Below are 24,370 nucleotides of genomic sequence, written 5' to 3'. Positions count from 1 at the left end.
AAGTGAAATGATTGTCATTGTTATACACTGCAGCACATCATTTAATATTTTGAAGATGCAGGTGGAGGGCAAGTCATTTTGCGTTTTGCAAAATCACTGGTGGACAGAGCAAGATGATGTGGAAAATGACCATGGAAGTAGAATCCTTGTTCAAATATTTACCTCTTAACTTTGTTTACAGTGAGGAAGTAACCCCAGTCAGCTTTACAAACAATGTATGGAAACACCTTCAAAAGTGGTTATGAGCTTGGCATCAGATGGCCATGCATGTGTGTGAGTGGTCCACAACAATCTTTTATGTCGATGGTACATCATTATGAATTTAAGAACATAATTATGAATGCAGAACCATGAAGAGCATCACTGCCTTTGTTCATTTGACCTTGAGACCGCTAGGAGCACTGTGAGAATCATGTTCTTTGATCCTGAGGGACAAGCTGGAGCACACAGGAGTGGACCTTCATCTAGCCACATGGATCCTGGACTACCTCACTAACCGACCACAGTATGTGAGAACTCAGGGCTGTGTGTCAGACACGGTTGTCTGCAGTATGGGGGGCCCGCAGGGAACGGTTCTGGCCCCGTTCCTCTTCACAATCTATACTGCAGACTTCTCACACAACTCCACCAACTGCTTCCTGCAGAGGTTCTCTGATGACTCTGCAATAGTCGGCCTCATCACTGATGGGGACGACAGGGAGTACATAGAACTGACAAGGGACTTTGTGGACTGGTGCGAGCAGAACTACCTCCAGATCAACACTGGAAAAACCAAAGAGCTGGTGGTAGACTTCCGCAGGCACAAACATCCTCCACTGCAACCACTGGACATCCAGGGTATGGCCATTGAGGCAGTGGAGAGCTACAAGTACCTTGGTGTTCACCTGAACAATAAACTGGACTGCACTCATAACACTAATGCACTTTATAAAAAAGGGCAGAGCAGGCTGTACCTGCTGCGGAGGCTCAGGTCTTTTGGAGTACAGGGGCCACTCCTAAAGACTTTTTATGACTCTGTAGTGGCATCAGGTGTTTCACGGTGTGGTCTGCTGGGGAAGCAGCATCTCCACTGGGGATGTTTTTGCTGCTATTACCTTCTGCTTCTGTCTACTTTCTGCCGTGACAAGTGCAATTTCCCACTTGTGGGACTAATAAAGGTTTATCTTATCTTATCTTATCTTATCTTATCTTCTTGTAGTCACCCAACTGGATTTGTATCCAAGTAACTGGAACTGACATATCTGGCCTTCTAAAGGAAAAAGATCCATCACTCAGATCCATGTACATGTGGTACAACAAGACTGGTCCATTTCTAATTCTGCATCCCACCTTTTCCTTGGCCCATGTGTCCCAATATTTAATGTATGCCAGTGACAGCTGGTCACACAAAATATTTGTTGGCCATGCTATCTCATTGCACAAATGCTCAGTGGATGCGGCGCATGAAATAGCATCAATCACTGCACTACAATTTCCAGAAATTACTGGCAATCATCTAAATATCCTCTGAAGCACCAGTGGATAGATTTGTTTTGGCTTATTTTAATTCTTTATACTTGCAGTGGATGTTTGAAGATATTCTTGGCCCCCAGTCTTCATGGACCAGATGGACCAATGGAACGAATCATAGCCTCTCCAGCAACCAGTGACTGTTCTGCAATGACTATACCATCTAACCCAATTAGGTTAAGTGTTTCAGGCCCCATGCTGATCTCACACAGGATTCAAAATGATTATAGAAATAATTTGGGTATGTTAGATGTTTAAGCAAAATAGGGAAATCTAGTGACTAACAGCTTTATCACTGAACATACCTTACTATAGGAGAAGGCAGATATGAAAATCAGTTTTTACACACATCACTACTCATCAGTGCTAGCATGGAAGAAGCTGTTTATGAATATGGACTGTGGTGCTGAGGGATGTGCGTGCAGAGTTCGCCATTTTGGCGAATGGCCTGTCAGTAACACAGTTGACACAAAAAAAAGTGTGCTGTCATCATTGACTACCTTTTTTTCTTCAATAAATTATAATATGTTTATTTTTCTTATTTAACTTGCTACAATCACAACAGACATGACTGGTTGTCAGCAGGTGGAGGAGAAAAAGGTTTGGGGTTTGGAGAAGGATGGGGCACAAACACAGATCATTTGCTTCTGCACCTGCTTAAACTGACAAAAAAAGAAACTGCAGAAAAAACACAGCAACAAGATCTGTTCCTATCAGTTTAATATCTGATATGTCCCCCAGCGGAGGGCTACGTATCCATTAATATCAATCCAGTATTGCTCTGGGAGTGGTGCATCTTTCAGGGCCAGTTGTGGCCTGAAGCGGACCTGTAATTGGAAGGTTGCCGGTTTGAATCCCGAGCTGCAAAGGTGCCACTGAGCAAAGCAGCGACCCCACACACTTCTCCCTGGGCACCTTTCATGCCTGCCCACTGCTCACTAAGGGTGATGGACATGTTTTGTTGTGTGCACCTGGTGCTGTGTTTGCTGTGCTTCACAATGACAATCACTTCATTTTCACAAATAATGGATATTAAACATTTTAATATATTTATTATATTATTTAATATACTAATAATAGAAGACATGTTCAGCTGCTCTAGGGCAGTGAGTGTATGTGAGCGCGCCTGTGTGAGCCCTTACAGTGGAGGAAATAATTATTTGACCCCTCGCTGATTTTGTAAGTTTGTCCAATGACAAAGAAATGAAAACTCTCAGAACAGTATCATTTTAATGTTAGGTTTATTCTAACAGTGACAGATAGCATATCAAAAGGAAAATTGAAAAAATAACTTTAAATAAAAGATAGAAACTGATTTGCATTTCATTGAGTGAAATAAGTATTTGAACCCCTACCAACCATCTGGCTCCCACACCCCTACTCAATTAGTCACCCTCATTAATGACACCTGCCTTAACTAGTCACCTGTATAAAAGACACCTGTCCACAGAATCAAGGCAGACTCTCCAACATGGGAAAGACCAAAGAGCTGTCCAAGGATGTCAGAGACAAAATTGTAGACCTGCACAATGCTGGAATGGGATACAAAATTAGCAAGAAGCTGGGAGAGGAGGTGACAACTGTTGACAACAATTGACCTCAAAGTAGCTGGGACCACAGTCACCAAGAAAACCATTGGAAACTCATTACACCGCAATGGATTAAAATCCTGCAGTGCTCGCAAGGTCCCCCTGCTCAAGAAGGCACATGTGCAGGCCCGTCTGACGTTTGCCAATGAACACCTGAATGATTCAGAGAGTGACTGGGAGAAGGTGCTTCTTTGGCATTAACTCAACTCGCCGTGTTTGGAGGAAGAAAAATGCTGCCTATGACCCCCAAAACACCGTCCCCACTGTCAAGCATGGAGATGGAAACATTTTGCTTTGGGGATGTTTTTCTTCTAAGGGCACAGGACAACTTCACCGCATCAACGGGAAAATGGACGGAGCCATGTATCGTAAAATCCTGAGTGACAACCTCCTTCCCTCTGCCAGGAAATTGATAATGGATCGTGGATGGGTGTTCCAGCACGACAATGACCCAAAACATACAGCAAAGGCAACAAAGGAGTGGCTCATGAAGAAGCACATTAAGGTCATGGAGTGACCTAGTCAGTCTCCTGACTTAAATCCAATAGAAAACCTATGGAGGGAGCTGAAGCTCAAAGTTGCACAGAGACAGCCTCGAAACCGTAGGAATTTAGAGATGATCTGCAAAGAGGAGTTGACAAATGGCTCCTAAAATGTGTGCAAACTTGGTCATCAAGTACAAGAAACGTTTGACCTCTGTGCTTGCAAACAAAGGTTTTGCCACTAAGTATTAAGTCTTTTTTTGTTAGAGCGTTCAAATACTTATTTCACTTAATGAAATTCTGAGACTTTTTATTCCTTTGTCATTGGACAAACTTACAAAATCAGCGAGGGGTCAAATAATTATTTCCTCCACTGTATGTGTAGCCCTTAGTGCACACCTGTGTATGTGAATGCACCAATGCCCACAAGGTTTCTCCATGTAAGTGGTTAATAGAGTGCCCCGTCCACCCCAGGACATGAAGCCAACATGTAGGAGGCCCTGGCAATAGACATCCAAAGACCTCCACAGAGCATAGGATTCATAAGAGGGCAACCGCACTAACAATTGCAGCCCCCACCTAAATAAGGGCAGAGGAGAACCCAGGAAGGAGGAAGGGGGCACCTGGGCAGACCAGGTAATGGGCCCAGTGACCCAAAGATCAAAGTACCTGCTAGGGACACAACAGAGCCAGGAGGGCCAGCAAGCAGTCCCCAGGAGTGAGCCAGTGTACTACTGGGCTCCCTGCCCCATACGCTCAGAACCACCAACGCTCTAGCGGTCGGGGGGCATCATCCAACGGCAGGGAGTGTTGAAGGGGGGAATTGCGGCCCCATAATCAGAAGGTTGCAGAAGGTTCGAATCCTGATCCTCCTAGGTGCCATTGAGCTGCCACTGAGCTTAAGAGGGGCAGTCTGCCTCAGACCCAGGAGACTGTCTCTCTTCACATTTGGGGTATGCAAGAAGACCACCAAGTCCCCGCAGCAGCAATCTCACCAGCCCAGACCTCAAACAGGCAGCAAGATTTCCTCTCAGCCCCCAGACCCAGATGGCGAACAGAGAGCGAGGGTGTGAGACGACCCTATGCCTCCCCTTGCATTCTCAAATGTCGTGTTGGCATGGGTTCTAAAAATTCTTTTAAAATACAGCCATGAAAGGCGCCCGGGAGCAGTGTGAGCTCAGTAGCACCTTGGTGGCACTCGGGATTCGAACGGGCAACCTTCTAATTACGGGTCTTCTTCCTTACCTGCTAGGCCACCACGGCCCCATTATTAACAATGATGTGTTAAATGTGTTTATCATAGGTATACCTCAACTATGAGAGACAAAATGAGAAAACAAATCCAGAAAATCAGATCCTCTGATTTTTTTGCAAATTATGGGGGGAAATTAGTATTTGGTCACTAACAAAAGTTCATCTCAATACTTTGTTATATACCCTTTGTTGGCAATGACGGAGGTCAAACATTTTCTGTAAGTCTTCATAAGGTTTTCACACACTGTTACTAGTATTTTGGCCCATTCTTCCATGCAGATCTCCTCTAGAGCAGTGATGTTTTGGGGCTGTCGCTGGGTGGTAGTAGCCTAGTGGGTAACACACTCGCCTATGAACCAGAAGACCTGGGTCGCTGGGTGGTAGTAGCCTAGTGGGTAACACACTCGCCTATGAACCAGAAGACCCAGGTTTGAATCCCACTTACTACCATTGTGTCCCTGAGCAAGACACTTAACCCTAAGTTGCTCCAGGGAGACTGTCCCTGTAACTACTGATTGTAAGTCGCTCTGGATAATGGCATCTGATAAATGCTGTAAATGTAACACAGACTTCTTACGAAGCCACTTACGTTGCCCGGGCGGTGTGTTTGGAATCATTGTCATGCTGAAAGACACAGCCACGTTTCATCTTCAATGCCCTTGCTGATGGAAGGAGGTTTTCACTCAAAATCTCATGATACATGGCCCCATTCATTATTTCCTTTACACAGATCATTCGTCCAGGTCCTTTTGCAGAATAAAACCCCAAAGCATGATGTTTCCACCCCATACTTCACAGTTGGTATGATGTTCTTTGGATGCAACTCAGCATTCTTTCTCCTCCAAACACGACAAGTATAGTTTTTACAAGACATTTCTATTTTGGTTTCTTCGGACCATATGACATTCTCCCAATCCTCTTCTGGATCATCCAGATGCTCTCTAGCAAACTTCAGATGGGCCAGGACATGTACTGGCTTAAGCAGGGGAACACATCTGGCACTGCAGGATTTGAGTCCCTGGCAGCTTAGTGTGTTACTGATGGTAGCCTTTGTTACTTTGGTCCCAGCTCTCTGCAGGTCATTTACTAGGTCCCCCCGTATGGTTCTGGGATTTTTGATCACCGTTCTTGTAATCATTTTGACCCCCGGGGTGAGATCTTGCATGGAGCCCCAGATCGAGGGAGATTAACAATGGTCTTGTATGTCTTCCATTTTCTAATAATTGCATCCACAGTTGATTTCTTCACACCAAGCTGCTTACCTATTGCAGATTCAGTCTTCCCAGTTTTGTGCAGGTCTACAATTTTGTTTCTGTGTCCTTACACAGCTCTTTGGTCTTGGCCATAGTGGAGTTTGGAGTGTGACTGTTTGAGGTTGTGGACAGGGGTCTTTTATACTGATAATGAGTTCAAACAGGTGCCATTAATACAGGTAATGAGTGCAGGACAGAGGAACCTGTGAGAGGAACCTGTGAGAGTCAGAAATCTTGCTTGTTTGTTAGTGACCAGATACTAATTTTTAACCATAATTTGCCAATAAATTCATTTCTCTCTCATCTTTTTAAGTGGTAGAACTTGCACAATTGGTGGCTGACTTTTTGCCCCACTGTATACTGACAATACCTAACTTTTTGTTATATGTCTTTACGCACTGTGAAGATGTACTTGATGTGGTGACACTAGCATACATGGAGGTGCTGTGCATAAATCTTGATAAATATTTTACATTTTCGTCCGCTGATTCCGAGATGCTTGAAAATACCATGTTATCTCTCATTTTTTTATTTTCTTTGCTTAGCTGTGTTACATTATCAGTTAGAGACTTGACCATTTCCTGCACACTGCACTATTATTCCTAACCCACTTAAAAGCTTTCTTACTGCAATTTTGGGTCAGGGAAGGTCACTTATATATCTTCACCAGCTTTATTTGTATTTAATTCCCCTTTTTATTAAACTATAATTTTTCAAGGACTGGTTGCTTAGATGGTTACAATTTAAGCAGAATGATGCTGGAAACAGTCTGGAACACATCTGGCAGATGAATTGAATAGATCTGTGCTAGTTTGTTCCAGTTTCAGTCTGTTTAAGTCAATCGGTTTCAGATCCCATTCCCTAGTGTCTGTGCTCTTTAATATAATTACTGTAATTCACTCCCTGTTGAGTTCTCACTGTAAAACTGGTAAATGTCAGACATATGAGCCTTCAGTCACAGTAGCATTTAAGTGCTTATACTTCAAATGTCAGCGTTTTAAGAATGTACCTATGTCCGTTATTATTTTTTCTTGCGAAGGTCAAGATCTGCAGCCGAGCAGAGGAACATCCTACTTATATCCTACAGCCTTTCTGCTATATGTGGTTTCTAACCTCGTGCTGAAAGCTCATTATCTTAATCTAATGATAAATGTGAGACTGTCAGAATCAGACTGTTTTACTTTCAATATGAAAGGAAAAGTGGATAGATTGGTAATCATGCTTAATTATGGTTCTTAGTAATGCCAGTTATAGGCTTGATTATTTCAATATTGTTATATGATGAAAGTCTTGAGCTAAAATGCCTTTCATTTGTGAGTGTACTATGTTTGTACAAGTAGCCCTGGTCAATCAGTGAGGGTATTTCAAGGGATGAAATCAAGCACATAGCACATGACTAGCAAGGTACTGAAAACTGCAATTTGTTAATAGAGATTCTGTACTTTCTTGGCTGTCGGTGGATTCTATTGTATGTTGGACATGTGTTTTCAACACCCATTGAATTAATGTGCTCAGTTGTACGAACATCTTATAATACCTTGTACCCAAGACTGTAAAGGGCCTACATTAATGCTCACATTGCATACACTACCATTAAAAAGTTTAGGGTACATTAGAAATTACATAAAAAGACATTAAATGGGTCAAAACGTAAATGATTCATTACATTAATACAAGTTCCCCTTGCCTGTCTATGGTCCTGCGGTGGCTAGAAATGGCGATAGATGTAAAGCTTTGGCCATTTTGCTTCACCAATCAGTAAGCAGCAGCTCAGATGTTGTCATAAGGGGAAGGGTTACCTCCCTTTTATCATTGTCAATGTGAAACACGGCACAGCATACGGTGCACACAAGAAAATGTGTCCTCTGCATTTAACCCATTACCCTTAGTGAGCAGTGGGCAGCCATGAAAGACACCCAGGGAGCAGTGTGTGGGGACGGTGCTTTGCTCAGTGGCACCTCAGTGGCACCTTGGCGGTTCGGAACCTGAACCAGCAATCTTCTGTTTCCTTACCCGTTAGGCACAACCACTACCCTGATTTGTTCGCTCAGAGAATTTCCCTCCCCTAAAAACTCCACTGACCACCATGCCTTCCAAACGTACAAAGCATTCCAAGTGCCACTATCACTATTAAAAGGCTTCATTTGTCATTAGAAAGCCCTTATTAATTGTTTTAGTAGAGTTTAAAACGTAAATAAAATGCACGCTAGTAGAGCAGCTAGTGCAGCAGCAGATGTGAGTTTAACTGCATCAAATTCATTTATTATTCTTTTTGTAATATTTCTATTTGAACCCCTTTCATTACGGGGCAGTGGTGGCCTAGCAGTTAAGGAAGCGGCCCTGTAAACAGAAGGTTGCTGGTTCGAATCCCGATCCGCCAAGGTGCCACTGAGGTGCCACTGAGCAAAGCACCGTCCCCACACACTGCTCCCCGGGCGCCTGTCATAGCTGCCCACTGCTCACTCAGGGTGATGGGATAAATGCAGAGGACAAATTTCACTGTGTGCACCGTGTGCTGTGCTGCTGTGTATCACATGTGACAATCACTTCACTTTAACTTTTAAACTTTCATGGTTTTTCTAAATGACACTAAACAATTTGCAATAGTAGAACGGACTAAAATAACATTTTCTTTTTGTCAAACCCACTTAACCCACCTAAACCCACCTAATTTTATTATATTATTGTTATCTTATAGACTCAAGGATACACTACGTTCATTCCAGAAGACGCTCTGATTTGTTCCATATTCTTCGACCAGATGTTCTGTTTTCTTTTCCACTTTATTGTAAAGAACGTGCGTCCAAAGATCTCCCTCTGTTCATCCATCAGAAGACTTACTTTTTCTGTCAACAAAAATTAAGAGACATGTATTTAGCTTTTATTCTATATCTCATATTTAGTCTTGTTTTTATTATTACATTATATATTACGTTACAGTTATTGTGACAACCTTTTTTGTTGCATCTGGTTGCATTTTGTTGCATCTTGTCTCGTCTTTGTCATGTGAAACAAAAATATTGTTCACAAAAAATATTGTTAACAAAAATATTTTGTCATAAATTTCATTGATGAAAACAACACTATCTGCCAGATATCCCAAGTCTCTCAGAAGTTGCAGGAATCTCTCACATATTGATAGTGGCTCCTTAATGCCTGAAAATTGCATAAAATATCCAGCAAACATGCATGCAATACATTACCATTTCCATCACATGTTCACATGGAATGTGAAGTGGCAGTTTTTGCTAAGGGCAACATGGCATCTAATAACCATTATTTTCCAGATAAAACATATTTCATCCATTTAAAATATTGTCAAACAGAATCTGCGCACTAAAGTGTCTATTCATTTACATTGTGGTGAAACTGGAGTGCAAAATTAACAAAGAAGGAAAATGGAGCTCAAAGCCCAATACATTTTTACCTGGTCAAATGCAGTATGGTCTTGATAAAAACTGATGGTTTTACAATAAAATATGTTAATATATTATTCTTAATATGTATTATGTTTGGGGGTGGGGTTGGAGGTGTTTGCCCAGGGCACCAAATCGGCTAGGACCTCCCCTGAGAATGTGGGAGAGAGAGTACATGTGTATTTGTGGAACACTGCGTGTGCATCCTGATTGGCTTATTTTGCAAACTAAAACAATTAGATTTCATTGTGGGCAAGCTTCATATTCTTGAGTTTATGATAACTTTGAAATCCAATAAATGTTATTGGTACAGTGGAGGATCATGAGCCTGAGCCTGAATTTCAAGAGTGGAGCAAGCTGAATAATCTTATTTAAATTTTTGGTGCTTATATTTTTTACTGTGAATGTATTGCCATTGGAAATTATACACTGAAATTATATTCAGAAACATAGATTATATTGGTATTTAACAGGGTTCAAATGCTGATAAAATTTCAAAATCTGATTTCAAAGGGGGTGGGTTGGGGGAGCATGATAATGTTCCTATCTACAAGTCCAAAATGGCTGAAAATTGAGAAAGTATATCGTGATAATTTTTTTGCCAGATTTAAACTGATTACTTTTTTGGGCGGGGGGGTCTTTATTGTATCTTGGATATGAACACTGGTACCAGCCAGTGCTGCCAGACTCTCCAGGAGGTGTTTTCCACAGGAAAATAGTCCATCTAATTGTAATTAATTGGCACTTCACAGCTTTTGTGGTTGTTTCAGTTGAGTCACTTTGTTGTTAGTTATGACCACATTTTTTCTCTCATTTGGTGTGTGTGTTTGAAATCTTTTCACTCTTTGTGTCGCAGTGTATTGCAGTCTTGTCAGCCACCCATTTGATTGCTATGAGAAGGCTGAATTGATTGATGAATCAATTTACGATAGTTCTTTCACACCTTAAACTAATAATTCTGCCCCATCTCACTGCGTATGTCATAGATGGCAGCTTTTTTTTTGCTATTGTTTTCCTCCAGCAGTGGAAGGATGGAAAAAGTGATCTTCTGCAACCAATAACACATTTTTCTGTTGAATCCTTGTCCATCATAGTGATGTTCACCGCATACGTTGAAAAGTAGTCTGAATATTAATTTTTTGTATTATTTGATTGGCTGGTGAGCTTGAATTTTTTTTTTCGGAGACACGATTCAGCTGTTACTCTGGTTTGGAGGGTTAGATAGGTGTTCATGCAATGGTTTGAAAGTGATGCCGTCTGGACATTGTTTCAATGGCGGGAATGAATCTGTGCTCTCCCGTGTAGTGACGGGTGTGTGGGACCAGAGGCTGGAGGGGAGTTAGACAGAAACGGTCAGTGCCAGGGGAACCGGGAACCATAAGAAGTGGAAGCAGGAGCAGCGTCTTGAGGGGAGCAAAGGGTAGCAACCAAGAGCAGGTAAGGATCATCCAGGAATCATGGTCTGTGTTGAGTGGCCGTCAAGAGAGTGATCAGTTTGTGTCTTCAGGTGTGAGCAGCCCTTTTATACTCGCCGACGTGCTGGGTTCAGTCTCTTTCCAGGTCGGCTACTGAATGTGGGACAGTGTGACTGCAGTCATGACATTATGTCATGATAAAATATTACTTCAGGCAGCTTCGAATTATCTGCTCTAAATGATGCAATCAAGTTTTAAACACAAAACGAGTCATAAGGAAATGCAAGATAAACAAACATCCAAAATCCATTACTACATCTCTATTTGACTCTGAAAAAAAGATTTCGATCCTGATTAGACTTTACAGGGTCAGTCCCCACACACTGCTCCTCGGGTGCCTTTCATTTCGTTGTGTGAACCATGTGCTGTGCTGCAGTGTATTACAATACTACTGCCTGTAACTACTGATTGTACATTGCTCTGGATAGGGATATAAATGTAAGAATAATGTATGAATAAATGTAAATGAGAAGAATAAAATGAGTAAAACAAAGGAGGATGTTGTTGAAGAAATGTCTTCATGTTTCAGATCAATAGGGCATCATAGTTTACTCATCAACTATCTTCCATTTGAAGGAGATTAAAGCTTTGAGTCTTGGCAATGGTAAAGGTGTGTCCTGGCTGATCATGTTTATGCCACATAACCGCAAATATAGGACTGCATATGGAATGGAAAGATTGGATTTCTGTCTCCCTGTACGAGCCTGAAACAAATCAGACCACATTTAGGGAAAATATTGGATTTCAGTCACTTCAGCTTGGTGAAGTGAACTTTTGTGGGGGGAGACTGTTTCTGGTGGAAATGAATTTCTTCAGGATTTGATGTGTGTGTGTGTGTGTGTGTGTGTGTGTGTGTGTGTGTGTGTGTGTGTGTGTTTAGAGCTGTACAGACACTGTGTGTATAGTTCATCTTTTTTTTTTTTTCCTTCATTCTTCTGGTAAATTATTTCTGGTTACTTTGATTAGTTAGCTATTGTGACACATGAAATCCAGACAGATCTTTGAATAGTGGTGTGCTTTTTCTCAAGCTCAAAGGATTCAACACCTATAGAGGAAGGGCAGGTTGATCTATATATCAAATTATTGAAAACTTTGTCGAATTAACTCTTAAAACTGTGACAAATACAAAACTGCAATGCTTTGTATTGTGTCAGCTTCTGACAGAACATTTCAATGAGTGTAGTATAAGTATTATTTAACTCACTCACTATTCATGTTGGCTTAATTCACATTAGTTTTGTGGGTGCAAGAGCTTGTCCTGGGTCATTGGGTATAAGGCCGGATCACACACTATGTGGGGTGCCAGCCCACCAAAGGGCTAGTTATAATTATAATAATTATAATCATTTAAAACAAAATTAATATGAAGATATCTTTACACCTTCTGTTGAAGTCAAAATTATGCTTGGCAGAAATTGCAGAAATTTTACGTGCTCTCCCCATGTTGGTGCAGGTTTCCTATGGGTTCTCAAGTTCACCTTCCACTACCCCCAAGGGAATAGATACTAGGTGAATTGTCTGTAGGGGTGAATGCGAGTGTGACTAGTGTGTCAATGGTGTGTGTGTGTGCTGGCATGATCTGGACTGGTGATCTGCAGCCATGATGTGAGAATTTATTGTGCTTTTTAATATATTGGGGGGAGAGGATTAGAGGCTAAAAACAAGTCTGGTGTCTATTTTTAGTCTTGTTCTGTGCAGTTCTGTGATTCTCATCACTGTAAAGGTATGTGTTAATGATTCTGGCTTTTATGAGGAACACCAGTTGGTGGTGCTGTTTTACCATATTTAATTTGTTTATGAAAAGTTTGCATCTTCTCAGGTTCCAAAATGCCACACACATATATATTTTAATTTTATGGTTTTATTGTTAGATAGCAATAAATTATTTGATTACAATTTTATTTTTACTTTACAAAGACTCATTTTATGTAGGCTCCCAAACCTCTGTAAGCACATTTGCAAAAGTCTGCAAAAGTGTGTGCACTTCTGAATAACACTGATTACATCTCTTCATTGTCAACAGGACATAAACATGACTTGCAACAATAATAGGATATGGTTAGTCTGTCTCTGCCTCTTTCTTTCTTTCTTTCTTTCTTTCTTTCACTCTCTCTTCCTTCCATCCTCTGCCTGTCACCCCAAGCATGAGCTCCCACACCACAGAACCAATATTTAAATATTTACCCCACATTTGATGATAGAATATCTGTTAGCAGATTCTTCACTGTAGCTCTTCTGGAGTGTATTGCTGTTAATCAGACATTTCACAGAAAGAAAATCGATTAAACTTGGTTCTTAACTTTTTTTATCTGTTGTCTTTTGAATATATGCATTCTGTTTAGTAAAGACCAGTGGGGTGTTCTCAGTAAATGCCTTCAGTTACAGTCCTGAATACTTTCTTTTTTATGGATACACTACACCTTACTGATCAGTAATAAAACTAGGTGTAGATACATATAATCAATAAAATATATTACAGGGAACAGTGTCTCTCATACACACACACAACATGGTGATGAGTTTCCGTAGCTATGTAGTGTTGGCAGCGTGTGTTTGTGCTGCCATCTATTGTCGTACTGGCCTCATGAGGAATGAAGATGTATTTTCAAAAATACAAGTGAGCAGTGTAAGGTTTATCTATAAATAGATAAAAGAGTCAGGAAGGGGTTAACCCATAAGGCTGAAAAAATACATCCTACACACAGATACGCACTTTTAATGTAAACACCCAAAACAAGCCTATACTGTGATGCTATGTTCAGGTAGTTCCAGCTGTCTTAGATCCTGGCCCACTACAGAGGGAGAGAGAGCAGGCATCAAATCACTCACCTGAGGAGTTTCACTCTGCCTCTGACTTCTAAGTCAGATCGAGCACTGCCCCTCTCTCTCTCTCTCTCTCTCTCTCTCTCTCTCTCTCTCTCTCTCTCTCTCTCTCGGCCCATGGGTTAGGTTTCATCTTTCAGACACTGTGTGTTTAGGAACATGTGCTCGGGGACTGACTTGCTTTTTGCCAGTTCAGCAACTGAACACTAAGACGTTCCCAGCCTGGGTAAAAAATTGGATTATCGATGTCTACGGCAGAGGTACTTTTCTGGAGTAGAAGTGGGACTCCTAGAACCTCCATCTAAAAAATCTGGTTTGTTTTTTCTATTTTCTTTTTTTTTTGACGTGGAGTTGAAGCCATCATGGAAACCAGGTGCTGCTTTAGGAAGGCACAGACTTGTGAAAGAAAAAGGGCAAGTGTGCACTAGAGTCCCACCCCCCCACTGACCCCCTCAACAGCTGTTCCAGGCAGCAGCAGTGAAGAGCGAAGTGAGGGAGAGAGTGAGGGGGAGAAAAAATGAGTTTGCCGACCAACTGTGTGTTCCTCCCTCAGACAGACCGTTCGTTTAAAGCCAGACATGGGAATATCTGCGGGTCACCATGCGCTGTCAACCGGCCTATTGACATCGTGCAGAAACGCCGGCGGTAAAGTGTTCACTTTTTCAACTCTGTCTTTGCTGCTCTTGGCTTTTTAATTCTGTTCTGTCTGTGAGAGGGCTGATTGTTATTAGGAGGCTTTACTGATGTACCTAAATATGTGGTGGGATAGCAAAGTAGGCACACTTTTCTACCTCACACCACTACTGACTTTCCGACTAGGGAAAACTTTACCTTTACTCATATTCCACAAGTATCATTTACTTTCACTGAGCATGTGTACCTACCATATTCATTCTTTTTTCAGTTGAATATAGGTATAGTGGAAACAAAAGTGAAGCCATTCTTTTTTGATTGGATTCATTTTCAGCTTTCTACAGGTTTTGAGCCAAAATTAGCTTAATTCCCTCCACCTTGAATAAAGCCCTAGTTTCGTCTCAGAAAAGCTACCCCAAAGCATAATACTGCTACGGTATGGTCTGTTGTTATGTTTGTTTTATTTGGTGATGCACCAAAAAGGCCTTTTGGTTTCATCAGATCATAACACATTTTCCATCATGCTTTTGGGAAGTATTTGTTGCTATTTTTTGCTGTGAATAGGATGTTTTTCTTTGTAAGAAGAGGCTTCTGTCTTGCACCCCTACCCCATACTCCAGACATATGTTGAATACAAGAGATTATCACATGTACTACACAACCTGTACTTGCATCAGTGTTGCTGTATGTCTCTTGGCAGCCTCCCGGTCTGGTTTTTGTCTTTTTATCAATTATGGATGGATGTCCAACATCACTGTTGTCCAAAATTACCTCCACTTTTTGATGACTGGGGGCAGTGGTGGCCTAGCGGTTAAGGAAGCGGCATCGAAATCAGAAGGTTGCCAATCGAATCCCAATCCACCAAGGTGCCACTGGCGTGCCACTGAGCAAAGTGCCGTCCCCACACACTGCTTCCCGGGCACCTGTCATGGCTGCCCACTGGTCACTAAGGGTGATGGGTTAAAAGCAGAGGACCAATTTTGTTGTGTGCACGTTTGCTGTGCTGCAGTGTTTCACAATGACAATCACTTCACTTTCACTTTCACTTTGTTCCATGGTATATAATGATCTTTAATCAGAAATTTTACAATTCTTCTTACTGGTACCTTTCAACAAAGAGATCCCTTTGATTCTTTTTTAACCATGGCATTTGCTGCAGCAGGCAAATATATCTGGAAATATCAGGAACATCTCACTTGAACTGCTGAAGTTTATTTGGAGTTAATCAGAGTGTGTACTCAAGAAAACACTGTATTTTAATGAAGAGGTGCATCAACAAAGTATTAGTTTATGGGTAAGCCCATTTATTCAACCAACATATCATACTTTTTGTGCTATTATTGTAAATATTCAACTTTTTTTATTTGACATGTATTTTTAAGTAATTATACATCACATTAAAGGTGGTAAACATTTTGACACCATGTTTTTGTTTAACACTACAAAGTTAGTTTTATGGATTCCTCAGTCACTCCTTATTACTCTCAAGACGGCACTTTATCATCATCACCAGCTTCAAGACATGGTTATTAAATGAAAAAATGAAAAAGTCCTCAGCATAGGGAATTCTCTCAGGACTGTTGAAAAACATCCCCGTTTTCCTAAGGTGGCCAAGACAAGCTAAAAATCTAAAAACATGATTATTCTTTTTCTGTTAATTATGGCATATTTTAACAAAAAAAGTGTAGCAAAATGTTGTGAAATGTTTCTCATCCCTTTATGCATTTCTGTTTTGTAAGTGGTAAGATTTGAGCTCTCTGTGGGTTTCTCTGAGTGTTTGTTACAAGGTGGTAAGCAAGGCTTAGATTTTACTGTGGCTCCGTCACACATATGTACCACAGCGGCAACATCAGTGATGTGTGTGGTGGGGATTACCAATACCAAATATATCAAGCCTCTTGGTAATTGTTGTGCAGTTATGAGTCAGGCCTGCATCACACAAACCTTGAAGAAGCTCTTCCTGTTTCTGCCCTTAATCAGTTATGTCTGGTAACAAAGTTGTCCTTACTGTCTTAAGGTTCCTGTAGTGTTTTGGGACTGTTGGTGGGATGGTAATATAAATGATCAGGTTCTCTATTGCTCGGATGTTTCTATAAGCAACTACCTGTTTGAGGGCTTCTGTTGCATTATCTTGCCTACATCAAGCCCTGCTGTGTTCATATTATCTCTTATAAAAGCTGAAACCATGAATGACGTCAAACCCACAATATGAGGTCAGACACACAAGCTACTTTGTCTGTTTGTGTGAATTAGTGTGACTGTCTGTGTCTGCCTATGAGATTTCAAATGTTGCGTGATCCAGCATAGACAATGAATTTGCATTTGGGTGAGAGTTGGATGTAGGTTTAGTCTTGTTATTTAGAGGCAGTAGAACATCATACACATATTATTGATTTTCCTAGGTCCTCAAAAAGCAATGAAAACAATTGCTTTATTGGATTGTGTGTGATGTGGTATGTGATACATTATGTATGATGTGTTATGCTTTTAGTATTTTGTTTTGGTTTTATTGTTGTGTTTATTGTATTGTATATTGTATTGTCTGCTTTTTGCTATGTGTTGAGTGTATTAAAATTGGTTACATAATAGTGTTTTTGTGCGTGTTGTCTAAAATCACAGTTAAGAGTTTAAGAAAAAAATCAGCATACAGCATAATTTTTTTCTTTTCTTTTATGACACATCATCTATTTTACATATACTATTTACAACACATTATATTGGCTTTATTTGTATATGTGATCTATAGATACTTTTTCTGACGTAATTTACTTGTAAATTACAAGAATCATAGATTCAGCACTTGAGTACTGTTCATATTTTGAACTGTACAATATGCGTTACAAACATGCGAAAGTGAACTCTACTTATATTTTAATGACACACAAAATGATTCTGCCTTTACACAGTGTCATGATGGGGCAGTGGTAAACCCAAATCGCCAAAGTGCCACTGAGCAAAATACCGTCCCCACACCCTGCTCCCTGGGTGCCTTTCATACCTGCCCACTGTTCATCATGGTGATGAGTTAAATGCAGTGGACACATTTTGTAGAGATCACCGTGTGCTGTGATGCAGTGCTTCGCAATGACAATCGCTTCACTTTTAAATGATGTGTATCGTACTGTCATTATGACAATACACTGCCCTGTTTTGTCTTTTATTGCTTGTGTTGTTGTATTGCTGTGTTACGGCAGTATGAAATGGTGTGTATGGTTTTTCTTCGCCGATCTTGCTTGCTGGTCTTTCTCATTGCATGTGGTGTTTTGAAGGTCTGCTCCAATGGCTCACTGTGGTTGTTTTGTTCCCATGTTCCCCGGCGGTGCGGCAGCAGTGCAGCCCTGTGTGTGTGGAGCAGCAGGAATGTCTCTCTCACCAGCACCTCTCTTAACGGGGTAATTGGGTGAGGAAGTGGCAAGACCTGCCTCACTGTAGGGCATAATTTGCTGCTTTTATTGAAGCAGACTCATTAGCCCCATCTGTACCTGTTTGCCGTTCCCCTCATTGTTTTGGCAGGGGGAAGTGTGTAATTGGCCAGCTCAATGGGTGACAGGCGTTCTGAGGTAGTGGATCAATGGAAGACCCTAAAAAAGACCCCTTCTACCGCTGCCTTAATCAGAACGATACACATAGGCACATCCTGACACTGATCAGTATATGTGTGTGTGCACCATTGTGTGGTCCTCCCAGTACTGCTTGACGTAAGCTACAGCTCACGCAGAACCATCGATTGATTTTAAAGATCTGAACCGGCCATGCTTACACAATATCTTTTTTTTCTGCTGCATGGTGCTCCAGTTTACCAGCCTGACAATATATATGGGCAACTTGCATATATGGGCAACTCGTCTGTGCCAGAAATGGCTGAACTATGAATGTTTGTGTATCTTTGTGTCTTCCTGACAGTGAGAATTGTTTATTCAAGAGCTCTGTACATGTGTGCATTTGCACACAAGGTGTGAGTGGTGTGGACGTCTCACCAAAAAGGGCCATTAGCTGCGGTGGCATCAGGAATGCTCTGTTTTGATTTCATTGTGCCACACCTGCAAACCTCCAAAACCACCATCCTTTGACCCTCCTTTCCTGATTTGAGCTCGGTGTGTGTTCAGGAGTGATAAAATGGGATGGCGTTGGGAGAGGGAAGTGCATAGTTTCTGCTTAATGCCAAATTGTGGTTCTGCATCAAACATACTTTTATGTTTTACTTTTATGTAAAAGACAACAGTTACTATTCTGAAACTGGCATGTTCTCTAGTGTAATGTCAAAAGTTTTCCTTGGGATTTACATAAATAAAGACCTGCTAGTTGTCTATATCAGAACATGAACTCAATGATGGTTTAATGGAATTATTTCAAAGAAATGTACAATTTTCTTGTTGTTTTTGGTGAGGCATTATTATTTAGTATCCTTTTTTAACATTTAAGCAGCATTATTAACCTATTAAAACAAGCAAGCTGATTATAAATCTTCTATATTGCATTTTTGGTGTACAGTAAAAGAGGGCTACACTGTAAAAAATACTACAGCTACTCAATAAAATTAAGGCAACACATTACATGCAATAATATTATTATATTATTATTATATATTACTCATACACAGTATCCTTGCTATTGTGAAAATGTGTTGTGCACTGTCATGTACACATGTAAAGTGGAAATATTTGCTATATACTCTACCAGGCCTGTACTCTTATCTTGCTGTGTGCAAACTTTAGACAAATATAGAAAAAGATGACTTCACCATATGACTTATTCAGACATTTTGGACTCTTTGGACTAACACTGAATCATTTTGACATTAAACTTTAAAAATTTACACAAAAAAACTTTTGTGTAAATATGTATTTATGGGGGCAGTGGTGGCCTCTTCCCTTACTTTCTCCATGCCGTGCTCATCTTCACCAGATGGGTTGGGTGGGAGGTAATAAACCTCTGCTCTTCTTGCCTTTTTTACATTTTTTGCAGCTTTCTTGTCATCAGGGTGTTTATGTTTCAGTGCATTGCATGTAACCTCGGGAATACCAAAGCATCTTAACTTTGGTCTGTAGTTTGCCATTTTGTATTTAATGCTATCCACTGATGCCAGAGGAGCTCCCACTATTCTTCAGACATGGGTTTACATTTACATTTAAGGCATTTGGCAGACCACCTTATCCAGAGCAACTTACAACGTGCTTTCATGTTACCATCGATGAACTGATCAGTTTTGGTTCATTAGGACCCCCAACTATGAATACAATCTTTTTATTCACTATGTTGTACTTTCTATACAAAAGTTAGACAATAAGAAGGTTACAAGAGCAAGGTCTTGAGCTGACATTTGAAAGTGCTTAGTGACTGAGCTGTTCTGACCTCAAGGGGAAGTTCATTCCACCACAGAGGGGCCAAGACAGAGAAGAGTCGAGATTAATGTTGATGAAGTACCACTCCTTCCCTCTTCTTCCACATGAATGTTCCCGACTCATAAACTTTTTTTCTGGAATCTGTGATGTTTTATACCCCTTATAGCAAAAAAATCTAGCAAGTCTTAGTTGCTTTAAACATGACATTCTTTCTGCAGTTAAGATACACATACCCTGTCAGTTTAAACTTTCTCTCTGTTCATTTATGTGTGAATATAGCTGAAGGCATGAAAAAGCTGATGTGCGTGGTTATGTCATCTTAAAATGAAACATTAAATACGGGGGGGGGCAACTACTTTTACTATATATGTAGCCCATTGTTAAACTTGTTTTAATGGCCCTCTGGCATCATTGGGGGTCCTACAAGTCTAAGCCTTATCAGCGCTCTTAGTTTGTATACTTGATATTCTATAGAAATCGAACGAGAATTGCTGGTGTCTTCCCATTGTAAGTCGCTTTGGATAAAAGCGTCTGCCAAATAAAGTAAAGTAAAGTAAAGTAAAGTAATGTCTTCCTTTTACCTTCAGAGATGAAGTGACCAGGTGAGCAGTACTAGAGGCTCGGAGTATAGGAGGTCCAGTGCGAGGTATAATAAGGGCTGTGAGGTAGGATGGTGCTACTCCATGTTTGGCTTTGTAGGCCAGCATCAGTATTTTGAATCTGATGCATACCGCTACTGGGAGCCAGTGGAGGGAATGTAGCAGAGGGGTGGTTTGGGAGAATTTGGGAAGGTTGTGTTCTGAAAAGTGCTTCAGCAACAGAGAGAACTTGCAGGGAGGATGGGTAAGCAATGTATGTAAAAATGGACTGGGCTAGTTTGTAAAGAATGTCCAGCTTGATATTTTGAGTTTTCAGCAATGTGCCATCCTTTCTGTAAGTTTCATTGTCTCTCTCAAGATTAATTTCAGTTTCAACAGAGAATCATGAAATTATGAATTCAGTTGGCCATGACATCTACTCTTGCCTAATGAGCTTACAGATGAACTACATGAAACAGGGGAAGCTTGTTCAGTGTCACTTCTGGAGGTTGCATTAAGGGATTGTTGTGATATGACCCCTTCACTGTAACTGTCACTGTGTGGTTCTGGATAGAGCTGGAGAATAACCTTAATTGTGGCTGTGTGCTTAATATGTCATGTAGAGCTGGGAATCTGCATCTATATACTGAAGGCTTGTGTGATATTTAATTGAATTCACAAAATCAACATTTCTGTGACTGACACAGACCAAATATGTTGAACAGATGTAACGCTTCAGTGTAACCATTCTCTTCCCTGCAGTACTGTAAGCTGTAAGGGGATACTTGTCTACTGCGTTCCAAAAGAAAATATCTGATATGCTCTTGGTACCAGGCACTGAATTTCTTAACAATGAAGTAAACACTGCCTTCCAAGATCAACATGTGTATGTTCTCTACAAAGTCTGGGATCTCTCCTGTGGGTCCATAGGACAAGATCATCCCAGCTGAATATCTTGTTCTATGGTATATGGTATACAGATTTGGACATCTGTACACTTGTTAGCTGAGAAACTGTCTTGCAGAGTTCCTCTACCAATTCAGAAACACTATCCTCCACAGCACATTCTTCTTCTTCAAGTTTGAATCAATGATTTGCCTAATTTGCCTTGATAAATATGTACAAAGAGCACTTTGTTTTAAAGGAGCGCAGACAATTGTGATCAAGACTTAATTTCCCACCTCCAAAGTACTGTACTGTATCCTAATGTGTTGCAGATACGTTTGAGCACCCTTTTATAGTGCTCTGAATCCACAGAGTTTACACATCCATTTCAACTGGAGGCTCCTGAGGACTTAAGGCTTTATGTAAATCACATTTATCACCTTCACAGAAAATATTTTATGTAAAAATTAAATATCTAGACTGTATTGTCTGTGTAACTTTGGAGTTCTGCCACAACTAATGTACACATTCTTCTTTAATATCCTGCTCTGACATTCAGACATTTTCAGACATAGCCCAGCGCAAAGGAATGGTCCACGAAAAACAAGTTTAACAATGGGCTACATATATAGTAAAAGTAGTTGCCCCCCCCCCGTATTTAATGTTTCATTTTAAGATGACATAACCACGCACATCAGCTTTTTCATGCCTTCAGCTATATTCACACATAAATGAACAGAGAGAAAGTTTAAACTGACAGGGTATGTGTATCTTAACTGCAGAAAGAATGTCATGTTTAAAGCAACTAAGACTTGCTAGATTTTTTTGCTATAAGGGGTATAAAACATCACAGATTCCAGAAAAAAAGTTTATGAGTCGGGAACATTCATGTGGAAGAAGAGGGAAGGAGTGGTACTTCATCAAAAAAAAGAAAAAGGTGCTTTGACAGGAAGTGCTCCTCAATAAAAAAACTACTCAATTGCACTAGATTCATTCACATGGACTTACTTAGTCAAAAGCTTATATTCATGTTATTAGAAGTAAATATATATATCATTGGATAATATGAAACAACAGATGTTTCTGATAGTTCAGCAATAAAGTCATTCAGAGTTTTCATGTGGCTAGTATCATATTGCAGTGTGAACGTCATCGACCTGCATTGGAGTCCCTGTTTTTTTTGTCCCGTTTTTGGGACATATTTAATATCTGTACTCACACCCCCAGTCACACCCCCATGCTGTCTTATCTTCCGGTCCATCCAAGCAGTCTACTTTGACGTCATGGGAATGGCTGCGGGGTACAGGGGGAAGCTTTCAGGAATGCAGTGGTGGCATTCTCTAAACCTGCTGTGTGTGTGAGTGTGTACATATTTATATATTAGTGGGGACATGTCCTCACAAAGACAGAAAACTATAACATAATAGAAACGTCTCTTGTTGGGGGGGGAATGTGCGATTATCTAGGGTTAAGTTTAAAATTCTCTGTACACATTTGTGTGTGCTTGTGTGTTTGTATGACACCTGTTACTGATCTCTTCTGATCTGTGGATGATGCTAATCAATAGCTGAGTTGTAAAAATAAATCGGGGGGAATGGTGAATTGTATTGTTTATCGAACATATTCTGTGCTGAAGACACTGCACATGGTGGGGGACCTACTGTGTGCCTTTTTATAGTTGTTTAAGTAAAAACTAAATATATTATATCCTAAAACAACATGCATGGTTGTTGTTACATGTCAGATACTCAAATGTAGTTCCAAAGCAGTCAGGTTTTGAGTGCATCATGAACCTGATGATTATTGGCCCTGTTGACTTGCCATATTTGAGAGTGTTTTTGTAAACTATTTACATGTAAATAATATGTGAATTTCATGCAAAGACGTATTTCACAACATTACACATTCTTCCATTTGGAAAATAAAAGTGCTTCACATTTGAAATCAACATAAAAATGTATAAAATAAATTATCATTGGGGTAACCTGGAATATTTAATGAACAGGAGCCATGATAATAAAATCACCAAGAGTTTGCCGAGTTTGCACAGGACCAATCGGGTAAGTGATCTGGATTCGACACTGACAACCTCTTTGCCTTAGATGACCGCATGGCCAGAAAGGGCAATTATATGCAATTCCATGTTTTCCAATGGATTCCATTTCATTTGTTGGATATTTGTTGGCCCTAAATGGACTGTGCATTCATTGGTAAAATAGCACAAGGGATGGAACGGGGGATGTTTGTTATAGAAGGTGGCAAGTAGAGGGCAATGGGCAATAGAATTTAGCCGTGTAATAAATCATGATACTGTTCTGTGAGGATGCACCTAGACCACAGAAGACCTAGAGACCTAGACCACAGAAAATGGTCTTGAGACTGGTCTACAACTACAACACTATGTTGGAATATGCTAGTGATTCGAGTCTGCATGAAGTGATGGATATGTACAGTACTGTTCCATGGTTTTAGGCAGTAGTGGAACTGATTAAAGGTTCTTCATCATCCCAACATTAACTTTTTCAAGAATTTTTGTCTTATTCTCTAGACAGGTAATGTTATTGGTCAATGAGAATAAGGATATTTTACAATAAACAGTGTTTGACACAGGGCTTTTTGTTTCATAAACAGTGGCTTCTTTTCACTGGTTTCTATTGGTGCCTCAGACAGTACAGTGATGCTGCCATGTTTATAGTGGTTGGTGAGGGTGACAGAAACACACAATACAATGAAGGACTGTGTTAAATTTGTATTTTGAACTTCCTCTAAAGCCAGTTGCAGTGTTTACATACAGCTGCCTTTTGATCTTATCTGGAATTATTTTTTGAATGATTTGTTTTTTGGCTGCATCTCAAAATGTCAGATGTCTTGTTCCTCATTCTGTATGTCCTGCATTATGGAAAAGCTGCATTAATTCTGTTTTAGGGTTTAACTGTTAGAATACATACCAACGGTGAAGCAGTCATATTCTTCTGGCTAGTTTTGTTTTTTGACTGTGTAAAAACTTACCTCTGCTTCACATCAGTCAGATTACAAGCACCAACAGTAGAATGGAACAAAACAGCATCCACCCAAATTAATGTTTGTCTTCATACATGAGATTTAAAGAGCAACGTATAGTGGTAGAGGTT

The 24,370-nt window shown here is 40.4% G+C and overlaps 1 protein-coding gene across 3 annotated transcripts in view; it reads left to right on the top strand.

Moving 5' to 3' along the window:
• The window catches only part of pde4cb (phosphodiesterase 4C, cAMP-specific b), a 61,848-nt gene that overhangs the window by 24,458 nt on the left and 13,020 nt on the right, over window positions 1-24,370 (top strand). Inside the window, exon 1 of one of the 3 annotated variants that reach the window (XM_028999910.1) lies at window positions 14,004-14,446. The exons of the other annotated variants lie outside the window; for them this stretch is intronic. Coding sequence (XP_028855743.1) covers window positions 14,319-14,446 — 128 coding nt within the window. The 5' untranslated portion in view covers window positions 14,004-14,318. Of the gene's footprint in view, window positions 1-14,003; window positions 14,447-24,370 lie in introns of those variants that run through there. 3 annotated transcript variants of the gene reach the window in all.

The sequence above is a fragment of the Denticeps clupeoides genome, chromosome 13 (genome assembly GCF_900700375.1).
Source record: "Denticeps clupeoides chromosome 13, fDenClu1.1, whole genome shotgun sequence".
Lineage (NCBI taxonomy): Eukaryota > Metazoa > Chordata > Actinopteri > Clupeiformes > Denticipitidae > Denticeps > Denticeps clupeoides.
Note: the sequence above shows the minus strand (reverse complement) of the source record. Positions and strands in the feature narration are given on the sequence as shown.